The 14,778-nt window shown below is 40.8% G+C and overlaps 1 protein-coding gene across 3 annotated transcripts in view; it reads right to left on the reverse strand.

Moving 5' to 3' along the window:
• Window positions 1–14,778, reverse strand: part of topbp1 (DNA topoisomerase II binding protein 1) — a 128,134-nt gene that overhangs the window by 40,092 nt on the left and 73,264 nt on the right. For all 3 annotated transcript variants that reach the window (XM_059945629.1, XM_059945628.1, XM_059945630.1), the window contains exons 15-18: window positions 12,542–12,718; window positions 10,077–10,183; window positions 9,852–9,975; window positions 7,039–7,182 (exon numbers count right to left, since the gene is read on the reverse strand). In XM_059945629.1, the coding sequence (XP_059801612.1) occupies window positions 7,039–7,182; window positions 9,852–9,975; window positions 10,077–10,183; window positions 12,542–12,718 (552 nt within the window). The remainder of the gene's footprint in view (window positions 1–7,038; window positions 7,183–9,851; window positions 9,976–10,076; window positions 10,184–12,541; window positions 12,719–14,778) is intronic.

Below are 14,778 nucleotides of genomic sequence, written 5' to 3' on the forward strand. Positions count from 1 at the left end.
TGATGCATTTTGGAAACAAGTCCTGTGGACTGATGAATTTAAAATAGAACTTTTTGGCTACAATGAGCAAAGGTATGTTTGGAATAAAAAGGGTACAGAATTTCATGAAAAGAACACCTCTCCAACTGTTAAGCACAGGGGCGGATCGATTATGCTTTGGGCTTGTGTTGCAGCCAGTGGCACAGGGAACATTTCACTGGTAGAGGGAAGAATGAATTCAATTAAATAACACACCGTCTATAAAAAAAAAACTGAAGATGAAAAGAGGATGTTCAATATCCTACAATAGGATATTGATCCTAAATACACTTCAAAATCCACAATGGACTACCTCAAGAGGCGCAAGCTGAAGGTTTTGCCATGGCCCTCACAGTCCCCTGACCTAAACGTCATTGAGAATCTGTTGATAGACCTCAAAAGAGCAGTGCATGCAAGACGGCCCAAGAGTCTCACAGAACTAGAAGCCTTTTGGGCGAAAATCCCCCAAACAAGAATTGAAAGACTCTTAGCTGGCTACAGAAAGTGTTATAAACTCTGATACTTGCCAAAGGTGGTGTTACTAAGTACTGACCATGCAGGGTGCCCAAACTTTTGCTCTGGACCCTTTTCCTTTTTTATTATTTTGAAACCGTAAAAGATGGACATAAAAAAGTAATCTTGCTTAAAATATTAATGAAATATGTCATCTTTAATTTTATGCCTTTTGGAAATCAGCTCATTTTTTACTCACTTAGCTATTCACAGTAACAGAAATTTTGAACGGGGCGCCCAAACTTTTGCATACCACTGTACTCTACTTGTCCCATCCTCAGCCTGATCTCCAACAGCTCAAGCAAACTAGCTCAACCTCAGGTTCAGGTGTAACCTGTCCTTTTTTGCACAGGTCATACCTTCCCCAGAAGAGATCCCAATGATCCAGAAATCTGAAACCCTGCTCCCTGCACTATGTCTTCAGCCACACATTCATCTATACAATCATCCTATTTCTGCCCTGACTCACATATGGTACTAGGAGTAATCTACTGTCTACCACCTTGGAGATCCTACTCTTCAGCTAACACACCATTCTGGCCACTCTTTCATAGAATCTGCTGTCTGTACCCTGTAATTATTGAGTCTCCTACCACTATTGCTCTACAGACTTTACCCTTCCCTGATGAGCCACTGGCCCCGCTGCTGCTTCTCTGATGTATCATCCTCCAGCAATATCCTAAGGGGTAGAATTGTTGCTGAGGGAAATGGCCACAAGGTAACCCTGCAATAATTGCTTACTCCTCTTACTTCACCTAGTAGTCACCCACCTATCTGAAGCCTGCATTCTGGGTGTGACCAACTAAGCAGAATTCTCTTACATATTGTTTGCAGCCTCCAACATGGTCTGGAGTACACCCAGCACTGGTTTCTCAATCTTGTCAGTCAGCAGCTGAAGTTAGTTGCACTTGCTGCAGATGTTGTCATCAGGTATTCTGAAATCCCACCTCACAGGAGGAACATTCCACTATCTGAACTAACATTCTATTCTGCTTACGCTTGTTATACTTCTCAAGCTTAACTTCTAGCCTGTGCCTGTTCTTATCCAAACCTGCTAAGCAAAAGCCTGACCACTCACACAATGGCCACTCCAACAATAGCTCTAATAACACGACAGATTTGTCAAACATTGTTTCCCTTTCCTAGTTTCATATTGATTGCCTACGACGTAAAAACAAGCTGGATGAACTCAGCAGGTTGGGCAACATCTGTTGAAAGGAGTAGTCAACGTTTCGGATTGAGACCCTTCGTCAGGACTAAAGAAGGGGGGGCAGGGGCCCTATAAAGAAGGTGGGGGGAGGGTGGAAAACCAATGAGAGGAAAGATCAAAGGGTGGGGGAGGGGAAGCAGAGAGGGGATAGGCAGGTGAGGTGAAGAAGGAATCTAAGGGGAAAGCACTAAGGGTAGTAGAAGGCAGCAGAGTCATGAGAGGTGATAGGCAGCGAGAAGAGGAGTCAGAGTGAAGGTGGGATGGGGGAAGGGAGAGGGAGGGAATTACCGGAAGTTGGAGAATTCAATATTCGTACCAAGGGGCTGGAGACTACCCAAACGGTATATGAGATGTTGTTCCTCCAACCGAAGTTTGGCCTCATCATGGCAGTAGAGGAGGCCATATATGGACATATCCGAATGGGAATGTGAAGGATGTGAAGGAAAGTTGAAGTGAGTGGCAACCAGGAGATCCTGTCTGTTGTGGCGGACGGAGCGTAGGTGCTCGACGAAGCGAACCCCCAATCTGTGTTGGGTCTCGCCGATGTAGAGGAGGCCACACCGGGAGCATTGGATGCAATAGATTACCCCAACAGATTCACAAGTGAAGTGTTGCCTCACCTGGAAGGACTGTTGGGGCCCTGAACAGTGGTAAGAAGGGAGGTGTATGGACAGGTGTAGCACTTATGCTTGCAGGGATAAGTGCCAGGTGGGAGATCTGTGGGGAGGGACATGTGGACCAGACCGTTGCGGAGGGACGATCCCTGCAAAAAGCAGAGAGAGGTAGAGAGGGAAAGATGTCCTTAGTGGCGGGGTCCTGTTGAAGGTGGCGGAAGTTGCAGAGGATAATATGCTGAATCCGGAGGCTGGTAGGGTGGTAGGTGAGGACAAGGGGGACACAGTCCCTGTTGTGGTGACAGGAGGATGGGGTGAGGGCCGAAGTGCGGGAAATGGAGGAGATGCGGGTGAGGGCATCATTGATGACGGCAGAAGGGAAACTACGATTCTTAAAGAGAGAGGACATTTGGGATGTCCTGGAAAGGAAAGCCTCATCCTTGGAGCAGATGCGGCGGAGACGGAGGAACTGGGAATAGGGAATAGAATTTTTGCATTTGGCAGGGTGGGAAGAGGTATAATCAAGATAGTTATGGGAGTCGGTGGATTTGTAGAAGATGTCAGTGGATAGTCTGTCTCTGGAGATGGAGACCGAGAGATCGAGAAAGGGGCGAGAAGAGTCCAAGATGGACCAAGTGAATTTGAGGGCTGGGTGAAAGTTAGAGGCAAAGTCAATGAAATTGACGAACTCAGCGTGGGTGCAGGAGGCAGCACGAATGTAGTCATCAATGTATTGAAGGAAAGGTTGGGGAGCAGTACCAGTATATATTTGGAAAATAGACTGTTCCACATAACCCACAAAGAGGCAGGCATAGCTAGGGCCCACGCGCATGCCCATAGCCACACATTTGGTCCGAAGAAAGCCGAAAGAGAAGTTATTAAGGGCGAGTACCATTTCTACCAACCTGAGGAGCGTGGTGGTGAGGTCTATTCAGAAAGTAGCGGAGGGCTTTGAGGCCTTCTTGATTGGGAATTGAAGTGTATAAGGATTGGACATCCATGGTGAAAATGAAGCAGTCGGGACCAGGGAACTGGAAGTTATTGAAGAGGTGGAGGGCATGCGATGTACCCCGGATGTAGGTAGGGAGGGACTGAACTATGGGTGACAAAATAGAGTCGAGGTAGGCAGATACAAGTTTGGTGAAGCAGGAGCAGGCCGAAACTATAGGCCTACCAGGACAGTCAGACTTATGGATCTTGGGGAGGAGGTAAAAGCGAGAAGTGTGGGGTGTGGGAATTATGAGTTTTTTGGCTGAGGATGGAAGATCTCCGGAGTTGATGAGGGCAGTGATGGTACAGGGGACAATGGTTTGATGTTTTTAGGTTGGGTCCTGTTCCAGGGGTAAGTAAGAGGAGGTGTCAGAGAGCTGCTGTTTGGCCTCAGTGAGGTAGAGGTCCGTCCGCCAGACTACTATGGCACCACCTTTGTCTGCGGGTTTGATGGTGAGGTTAGGATTAGTGCGGAGAGAGTGGAGGGCAGTGCGTTCAGAGGGAGTGAGATTGGAACAGGAGAGAGGAGTGGTGAAGTTGAGACGGTTAATGTCTCGTTGTTTGTTGGAGATGAAAAGATTGAGTGCAGGTAGAAGGCCTGGTGGGGGTGTCCAGGAGGATGAGGAGGAGGGTTGAAGACGGGAGACTACGACTACTACTATTATGCCTATGACTACTTGCTCGATATGGGTTTCAGCATTTTTGCTATTACTAATGTCATGCTAACTGTTCAACAGTTCCTTATTTTCTCTCTTTGGACTTCTTTAGTTCTAGGGCAACATTTGCTACCTTCCATCTGTGGAAATTATTTTAAATTCTACAGAATTTTGGAAGTTGACCATCAGTACATCCATTATCTTCGTAGTGAACCCTTTCAAAGCCCTTGGAAGTAGATAATCAAATCCCAGGAATGTGTCATCTTTCAGTCTCTTTATTTTTGCAATACTAATTTCTCTGAACATCTCTAGATTTGCATTCCCTCACTATTTCCAATGTAAGTCTTCTATTAAGAACAAACAGGATATTGCCCAATTTCTTCAATTCTTTATTCCTCAATATATAAAAAACACATTATGCTTAGCTGATCTTCTCCTTTACATATCTGTACATCAACAAAAGCTCCTGTAATCTGTTAGAATGTGCCTTGAAAGCCTTTCATATTCACCTTCCTTATTCTTGGAATACTTCAGTACCCCAGTGCTACATTGTAAAATGTTATAAATCTTTCCATTTTCTTCTATTTTTGGTAATGCTACAAGCTTTTACATTTGAAAGAATATCACTTTTAACTTCTTTTGATAGCTATGGCTGATCACTTTTACAGTTTTTTTTGCCTCAAAGTTGAAAAAGTCGGCTGTTACTTATTCACAATGATATACTTTAAGATAGCTTTCTCTACCATAGCCAACTCATGCCTTTGTAGTTTGCTTCATTCAGGTTCAAAATCTGTATCAAATTAAAGGAAATAATTTTCAACCATAATTTAACTTTTTATGATCACTCTTCCCTAAAAGACCCTTTAATTACCATATTATTAGGCGTCTCTTTTTCCATTACACAATACAATGTAAACTTTCCTTCCTTGGCTCCTCAACAAAGTTATCTGGAATACATTCCATATATTCATTCTGCTCAATTGGTTTACCCAGTCTATATGTAGATTAAATTCCACACAATCAGATGTTCACTCTAATTTCCTGACTATTCTGTGCCCTACATTACCATTACTGCATTGGGACCAGGCAGCATACAGCTCCCAATATTTTCCTGCTCCTTGTGATTTCTTAACTCCTCCCACATTAACTCATTTCTCTATATCGCAGTCACTAAATATTAATGAATCGCCACCTCATTATATGTATCAAAATTAATTATCTCAGAATATTTACTTTCTAACTTTGATCCACTGCAACCACACCTCTGTAATGGCGATTATTTGAAGCCCTCATTTATTTCTGCTTGTGCCATTAATTCACTGTCTTGTCTTCATGCACTCAGTATCAGTCGCCTTTATAACACATTTCCTGCTCTTACGTAATTCTCATATACTATCCCTTCCTAACAGAGATAATCTTATAGAAATGTATAATATCATGAGAGTGTAGTATCATGAATACTTAGTTTTCTTTCCAGATTGGGATATCAAGAATCAGAGGGCATAAGTTTAAGGTGAGAGGGGAAAATTTTGAAAGGAACTTGAGTGACTTTTTTTTTAATGTAAAGGGTGCTATCTATGTGGAATCAGCTGCTAGATGAAGTGGTTGAGGTAGATACAATAATAGCTTTTAGAAAAGTTGGGTAGGTATACATATTGGAAAGGTTTAGAAGGTCATGAGTCAAATGCTGGCAAGTGGGACTAGCTGGGGTGGGGCATCCAGGTCTGCATGGACTAGATGAGCCAAAAGACCTGTCCCTGTACCGTAGCGCCCCATGACTCTAAAATATTTATTTTTTTTGCCCTGAAAGGTAGCCGCTTATTTCTGACTATGACCTTGTGCCTGGACACCTCAGCCACAAATAACTTCATCTGTTCATCTAACCTGTTAGGCTTTGTCAGAATTTTGTAAGTTTTGTTGAGATCACCATTCAGCATAAACTGTAGGGCCTAGTCGAATTAAAGTTTTCCTCAGAGAAAACAGTGCCCCATCTCAAGAGTGATTCTGGCGAACTTTCATTGAGATCTTGCTAGTGCATATATGCCCGGCCTTAGGTTAGGACAGAATTCTACTTCATATTGCAGGTGCTGTCTTTCGAGAGCCTATAAAATTGGTGAAGGATGCCTGTACTTTCATACTTAAATCATCTTGTGTCTTAAAATTGATGAATTAATTTAGATTTACAAAAAAAAAATTCTTAAACTTGTGATTTTTACATGGCTGTGAAGTAGTCTGTTAGGTAACTGGGTAACAACTAGAACTAATTAATTACAGCAATCCAATCAGACAACTAAGGCACAGCACTTTTTTTTAAAGCATGGCATCCATAGAGTATGGAATCTGGTAAGTAGGTAATTCAGTTAAAGTACAGCAAGATAGGTTTGTACTTCCACTGCAGTACGTGAGAGTTGATGGAAACCATGGCAACTACATTTGAAACGAGTGTATGCAGTTGAAAGAATTATGCCTGAGTTTTTGTTTTATGCATTTACTTTCAGAATACGAAAGTCACTTGCAAGACTGGCATTTATTTATTTAAATCTTACTTTATAAGCTTACAAGATGGCCTTTTCAGGAACAGGTCTTTAGAAACATTTCCAAGAGATACTTGCACCAAAGAAAGAATTATGAGAAACGACACAGCTGTTATGTTAAAACGAGGAAGATAGATAAGTCACTAAAATGTCTCTGGGTTAAAGAAAGATTTGGCAACTGTGGAGATGAGGAAAGGAAGAAAATATGTTATGTCTCAATACTATAGAACCAATGTCAGAAAGAACACAAAGCATTTTTTTTAATAGACTGAGAAGAGAAGGGAATGAAATCTCTTTATTTTAATCAAGTTTTGCAAGATGACTATGCGGAAACATCTTTTACAAACAAGAACAACAGATGGCCCCCTCAAGCAACTGTTGGAAATCTGCCAGTGAACTTTGCCGAAGCAGTGTCAGTAGGACTGACTCACACAAATTATCCAAGGAAACATGCATCAATAAAAATAGCATGAATTATACTACATTATACAGCCTTACAGTACCTGTTCATTCTCGGATCTTGCTTCAGATGGGCAGTGGTGAGCACAGACTTTAATTTCTTGAACTGCATTCATATCCAGACTCATATTGGGATTGTATGTGTGAGGATAAAGAGACTCAGGCACTTTCTTCTGTTCATCAGCACACTATCAAATAATATACAAGATACAGTATTCTAATTATCAATCTGTTCATAAAATACAAAAGCAGTAACAATGAAATCATACTCTACTGTAATTTCATTTCAATCAAAATATTGACTTCATATTTCTAAAGCCATTAAATATTTGTGGAATTTAGGATCCAATGAGCCGTTGATACATTGCACCTTTTTCACCATTACAAATCTGTACAGGGACCTTTTATTGAGTACTTTCATAACCTTCCTCTTAACTAAGGTTTTTTTTTAGTCTCTTGCTTTCAGCTCTTTTTTTTGGTAGTAGGCATTATTATGTTCTGTTTTTAAGTGTATTTACAGTTTTGGGGGTGTGAATGTCCTGATTTACATTCTCTATATTGTGTTGTGGTTGGTCTGGAGTTTTTTTTGTTGCGGGGCTTGGGGAGGATACTAATTTTACATGTCTTCAATTTGGGTGCTTTCTCAATTATCTTTTTTGTATTATATTATTATTGTATGTTTATTTTTGAACTGTATTAATGTTCTTCATTTTGATTTGGGTTTTTTTTTCTATCTGTAGTGATGTAGAAAATGCATTAAAAAACTAATTTTAAAAAAATAAACAAATCTGTACAAAACCGTGCGGTGAAAGCAGTAAAAACTCATTAGAAGGTCACGGACATGAAATGTTGACCATTTTTCCTTCCGTGAATGTTTCATAACTTGTTCTTTTCCACTGTTTTGTTTCTGTCGCAAATTTTCAAGTTTGTGATTTTTAAAAATTTTCAACAAAGTGACTGACCGTGGGAATTTAAAAAAAGAACTGCAGATCAATTGCAGATCTCACAAATCCATGAAGTGAAAAACAGGGATATTTACTTCAGTTGAGAGATGCTCTTTTGGTAGTTAGGTCTAATTTAGCTTTTGTACTGTCTAGTCTGAACATCACACTAAGAACACAATATAAGGGACCTCAATATTTTGTAATATTCTCAGATTCTCAGTAAGGCTAGAGAATCTGAAGGCATCCTCCTTAGAACTGAGGAATTTATTGACATTGTCTTCAAATAATGGTGATTTTTATAAAAATAAGTAGAATCTGGCAGAAACAGACAGACATACTTTACTGATCCTGAGGGAAATTGGGTTTCGTTACAGTTGCACCAACCAAGAATAGTGTAGAAATATAGCAATATAAAACCATAAAAAAATTAAATAATAAGTAAATAATGCCAAATGGAAATTAGACCAGGACCAGCCTATTGGCTCAGGGTGTCTGACACTCCGAGGGAGGAGTTGTAAAGTTTGATGGCCACAGGCAGGAATGACTTCCTATGACGCTTAGTGTTGCATCTCAGTGGAATGAGTCTCTGGCTGAACGTACTCCTGTGCCTAACTAGTACATTATGGAGTGGATGGGAGACATTGTCCAAGATGGCATGCAACTTGGACAGCATCCTCTTTTCAGACACCATGATACAAGCCATCAGTAACTTAGCAATGTCATTTAGATAGACACAATGCAGTCAAAAATTTGCTCCTTTAACAGGGTTTTGAAGCCCCCCCACTCTCTCTAACTTGGGAGTATTTGATGATATAACAATCGCACAAAAGTGTTTCGCTTTATACATTTGTAAAGCATTAAAGTGATCCAAATATAATGTCTTTTAGATTTGGATAAACCAGTCATCATAATTATCTGAAAACTAGGATGCCATTCCTTTCAAGGAACAATAGCATCATCCAATTCAAACTAAGGTCACCAGATCCAAAAACACTAAACAGTTAGTGTAGCTTGAGGTGTCGGTGCTCAGAGTGCAATTCCAACTTCATTTGTAAGGAGTCTGTGTGTCCTCACACATGTCAAAGACATGCCAGTTAGCAGACTTTGTAAATTGTTCCTTGATTAGGCTAGAGTTAAATCAGGGGTTGCTGGGTAACACAGCTCAATGGGCTAGAAGGGTCTATTTCACACTATAACTGGCTGGAGTTCTTCAATTAAAGAATGATCGAAACTGGATTTTCAAAAGGGAATTATAAAGGCACTTAAGGGAAAACAGCTTTCAGAGATGTGGGTCAAGGATGACCGAACACATTTCTCTGCAAGGGGGCAGCTTGATCTTGACTGGCTAACTGGTCTCCTTCGACCACAAACAGAAATGTAGACTCTTGGTTGATGAAATGAGTAATAATTTTGCCTAAAAACATGAATGGATCGGGTAGAAAAATGGTCAATGCAGAGGATAAGCCTCTGAATTTTCATTGAGACCAATGTAATTATAAAAGTACATTCAAAATAGTTAACAGTTTAAGCAGAAAGCAAAGTAAATTGAACAGATGGATGAAGGGAAAAACAAAGGAATTGTCTATATTGCACCAATGATTGCTAGAATTTTGAATAGTTACAGGCAAATCAACAAAACTTTAGCAATTTTTCTTCTTTGTTTAAAGGAGGACATGGGAAATAGAACAACAAATGGAACAATTAGTATGAACTGAAAACATTCACTTTCTAGACATATAGTTCAACATCCCAATAGTTGGATGTGTAAAGTACTGCCTTAATGGAAATTTTCAGACCATCACTAATGGAATTCAAAGAAATAGAAAGTCAAAGCATTTAGGACACTTATTGATGCAGAAACTTTTTGCAGAGCCCCAGGCCAAACTGTGTCATAAAGGAAATAGTTCTCTTACTGCAAATAGCCAGTATTCTGAGACGATGTGAATGCCCTTTTCTTTGACAGACTTGTATTCCCGACTGGTGTCATTTTGCCTGCCCTGGTAAATGAAATGTGTTACCGTTTCATCATAACTCCACCTAAAAATGAAAATATTAAGTTTAAAGGTATGTTTTGATTTGTCCAAAGTAGAAAAAAAATCAATTTAAGAAGTAGGTACAATGAAACAATAAATCCACACCTGTAATCTGCTCCCAGAGAGGCTGCGATTGCATTCAGATCACCCTGTCGCTTACCAAGCTTCTTACTGACACAAATCACAACATCCGCTAAAATGTTAGGCTCTTCCTGTCAAAGAAAACCACAAAATTGCAGTGAGTGTTTTTTTTAATTCATATGTAGATACGTTTCATACGAGGGAATGCAAAACCTGAAAAAAAGCATTTCAATTTACAGAATTTTGGTTGGTTGAGATAAAGCTTATATTCCAATATATCAACATATTACACTGACATTGTCACCTTCCAGAATGAATAATCAAAGTTTATTTAGTTTGATCGGAAGCTGGAAAATATCAATGCCAATACTTTGTAATGTCTATACTTGAGCAGATGTCATCATTCTAGAACAACGACGGCTAATTTATGGTGAAAGGTGAAGTATTATATTGCTTAAAATAAAAAACATAGAAAGTACGGGGAGTGGAAGACAGAAAACTATGAGGGACTTCAGGAATCAGTGTTTTCTGTTTTTAATTCTGATTATCAGTAGCTGCAATAATTTTCTGTTTTACTTTGATTTTCAATTCCTGTAGTATTTTCCTGTAGAGCTATACAGTAGGGAAACTCTAGGCAGTTTCTAGAGTAGGTTACATGGTCAGCATAACATTGTGGGCCAAAGGGCTTGTAATGTGCTGTAGATTTCTATGTATCTGATATTGAAAATGTGGTTTAAAAAAGTATTTGAACAAAACAAATAGAGAAGGAAAAAGATGCCCACATACAATTTATAATTATGAATAGGGAAACGTTACATATGTACCAAGGAACTCCCGAAAGGAACAGACCCTATTCCTGAAGGCTTAGAGGGGCCATCTGCCCCCCTAGGCAAAAAGGGATACCCTAAAAACTTCCCACCAATCTCCTGCCACAGATATAAGCCCCCCAGCTGCGGCATTTGACTTCCAGTTGAACCACACGCATTTTCCCACACTTTCCCAGAACTGGCAGTGGTCACTTCGAGGTAATTGCGCCTGACAGTTCTAACAAAGTCACCAGCCCGCCTACTCAAACTTTCAACCCGTCCCTGTCGCTTTTCCTCAGCCAAGCACTGCCACTCACCCAACAACTGAGAGGTCCGCTCCGCCCACGCCTCCGCCCCTTTAGGGCTGGACATTATTCCAATAACCGGGCGGAGCTCACCACTGCTGAAACATCCCAACCTGTCACTCCTCAATCTCCAAACAGTACGGACAACCCATGGTCCCACCACCATTTCGTCAGCCAACAGCAACCACCCCACCCAACACACACACAGCGATATCCAGCAATCGCACACCCACAAAGGCACACCAGCTCTTCGCCGCAGACACAATTTAAAGAGGGTGATCACACAGCTTCCACAGAAATCAATCCCGGACGAGCACCCCACAATGTAACCCCCTGGGTCGCCTCAGGCTCGCTCAGCTCGTTCTTGTCTAGGGGGAGCAGCCTTCGGCCCCGCCAAACTGGGTAATCAGCTGGTGTGGATGCTGTGTGATGTCCCCGCCTCGCCCAAAAACAGACAGTACACCATATGCGATTAAATGAGTACAATTTATAAAGATTACTATAACTAAGTGATTAATAATGATACAGTATATATGAAGAGAAAATTAAAGAAAAGGCGCCAAACTTATCAAAGTCCAAACCACTTCATGCACAACCGTTGGAGCTCAATTACTGAAGTCTTCTGGCCACCATTCGATCCCCTCCGAACTCCTCGACTCTCCAAACAGCTCAGGGCCCTCCGAGTGGTCAACCAAGCACATCTAGCTTCATCCCCCCCCCCTCGGAGAATCTCCCGGCCTCGGACCCCCCCTTTGGGGTCCGATCCTTGCCCAGGTAAGAGCATTGCGTCCTCTCTCTCGACCCCCTCGCGCCGATCTGCCCAAAAGCCCGTCAACAAAAGCTTACAGACTCAGAACATTAATCCCCATTTGGTTTACAAAGGAATACCATTCTCGTTATCAGTAAATTAGCATTCCTGCTAGTTAACAAAAGGAAACCCTTTCCCAACAGTAACAAAGAGAAAAAAAAGAAACCCCCTTTACACATAATCATAGCATTGTGTTTCAGCCCATCATCTCTATGCAGACTACTCACTCGAAGCACTATTCTACACCAATTCCATTTCCCCCCTCTTCCATTCCCATAAATATCCTCTCCCTTCGGTTCCCAATTACAGTGTAACCTACAGTGACAACTAGCACATCATTGCCTTTTGGAAAGAAACTGAAGCACCAGAAAGAAACCCATGCATTCATGGGGTGAAAATGTAGACTCAAGCAGACAGCAGCCAAGACTAAGATTAAAACTGCATGCTTAAGAGCTGAGATGTAGCAGCCAATTGCTCCCATACAGTACCACTCTTAAAGGCTTTACAATTTGCCTAAAAATTAAATGTCTCTAAAGCAACAAGTGCTGAAAAAACAAATTCTCATTTTACCTTAGCTGGCTCAACTACATGAAGTTGAGGGCTAGTGGCAGATGATCCTATAGCATTCCGTCTACTGTTAGCTAAAGCCACCTTCAAATTCCTACCAATTATTTCAGAAAGCGGAGTACTCATCTTTCTGTTCCGTTGATTTGGATCCTTTGGGGTTTCCAGAATTGCCAATGCTTCCTATAACGAAGAAAGCATAAATGATATAATAGGTGACCAGGAAGAAGTGCAATGCAGCGAAACAGCATCGAAGGTTTCAGATGACAATGAAGAGCCAAATCTATTGAGTTTACAAGCATTCACATAACACACATTATATGGGCCATACATAAATAGAGCTATTTTCACTGAGAACTTTGTTACTATACAACTGTTCTATCAGTAGATTGTCCACTGTAACATTGTGGGACAATTATTTCAGGCTTATAGAAAAACTGCCACTGAATTCGTTGTTATTATAATCTATTTATAACACATAGAATATTGGTTTCTGTGTTTCCTGTAATATAACAGTATCTAGAGTAGAAACCACTGAATTAGAGTAGCCAGTAATTGTACAACATTAATTTACTCCAAAACAGAACTCATTTGATGTAGACATTTGAAATTCTCGAGCCAAGAGTAAAATGGAAGCTCAGTTGTGGAGCATTCTCAAGATAGTGGTTGATAGATATAAAAGGAATCAATGTGGAACCAGTGCAGGAAAATGACATGGATGTAAAAGTTCAGCCATCATCTTAATGAATGGTGCAACAGACCTGAGAGATTGAATGGCCTATTCTCACTCCTATTTCTTATGTTCTAGAGATGACATTTTGGGGCATTGGTGTGGCAAGGTAAACAATTTTTGCCAGTTCAATACCCTTGAATCAATAAAGATCTTCTGGTGGAAGTGCCCTAAATTCTCTTGGGCAGGGAGTTCCATGATTTAAATGATGAATGATCAGACATACAAGTCAGGATTGCATGGTGTCCTGTGGGTGTCAGTGTTTCAATGCAGATACCCTTTTCCTTGGTGGTAGAGATCACAGGCTTGGAGGGTGCTATTACAGCACCTTGGGTGAGTAATTGTAGTGCATTTAGTAGATAATACACACAGCAGCCACTGTGTGTCAGTGATACAAATATTAAGTATGGTGAATTCTAAGCCCTTTGGTATGTGACATTTTCATCTTGGAAAACAAAGCCTAGCTATACTTCCTATGAATTTCTATGCTCCTTTCAAGCTACCTGTGCTGGTGGGGATCTCAGGAGGACGTTCAGATTTACCATCCACTTTGCACTTCTGTTTGCATTTCCACCTGAACGTGGATGTGAATGCTTCATGTTTGTCTTTAGGATTCATAACCAGTGCCCTATCACTGTTGGGGATGCAGATGTCATTGCCTCACATCAGCATTTTAAATTTGACTACTACCATTCACTTTTAGATGGTGCAAGAATGCAGATTGCTGATCTGGCCTGCCGACCATGAATTTTTCACTTATGTTTACAGTTAGTCCTGTGCTACACTTTAGCAAGTTGGTATTTCATTTTTCAGTACGTCTGGCACTATTCTGGGCATACGTTTCTGCAATGACCCAGAGTTGATCTCCTGTCCAATCTATTTAAGTGCCGATCAGGCAGGTCTGCATAGTCTATCTCACAGGCATGATCGTAGCACCACACAACACAATTAAAGATAATCTTCAGTGTCTTTCACAAACAAAAAAGGCAACACACACACAAAATGCTAGCAGAACTCAGCAGGCCAGGCAGCATCTATGGAAAAGAGTAAACAGTCAACATTTTAGGCTGAGACCCTTCATTAGGACCACAGAAAAAAGATGAGAAGTCAGAGTAAGACGGTTGGGGGGAGGGGAGAAAGAAATATAAAATACAGTCAGCCCTCCTTATCCGCGAGTTCCACATGCGTGAATTCAACCAACCACGAATTGAGAAAACCTGGAAATTCTCTTCCAGCACTTGTTGCTCGAGCATGTACAGACATTTTTTTCTTGTCATTCTTCCCTAAACAATGCAGTATAACAACCATTTTATATAGCATTTACATTTTATTAGGTATTATAAGTAATCTAGAGATGATTTAAAGTATACGGGAGGATGTGCATAGGTTATTGTGGATCAGAATCGAAAAAAAAAAATCTAAGTTCTCTTACTAAGTCAGAACAGGTACATCCGGTATTATTTAGCATCAGTTAGCCAAACGTTTGTCTTAGTATATATTTTACCTTTCTATG

Source organism: Hypanus sabinus, chromosome 20, assembly GCF_030144855.1.
Source record: "Hypanus sabinus isolate sHypSab1 chromosome 20, sHypSab1.hap1, whole genome shotgun sequence".
In the NCBI taxonomy this organism is placed as follows: domain Eukaryota; kingdom Metazoa; phylum Chordata; class Chondrichthyes; order Myliobatiformes; family Dasyatidae; genus Hypanus; species Hypanus sabinus.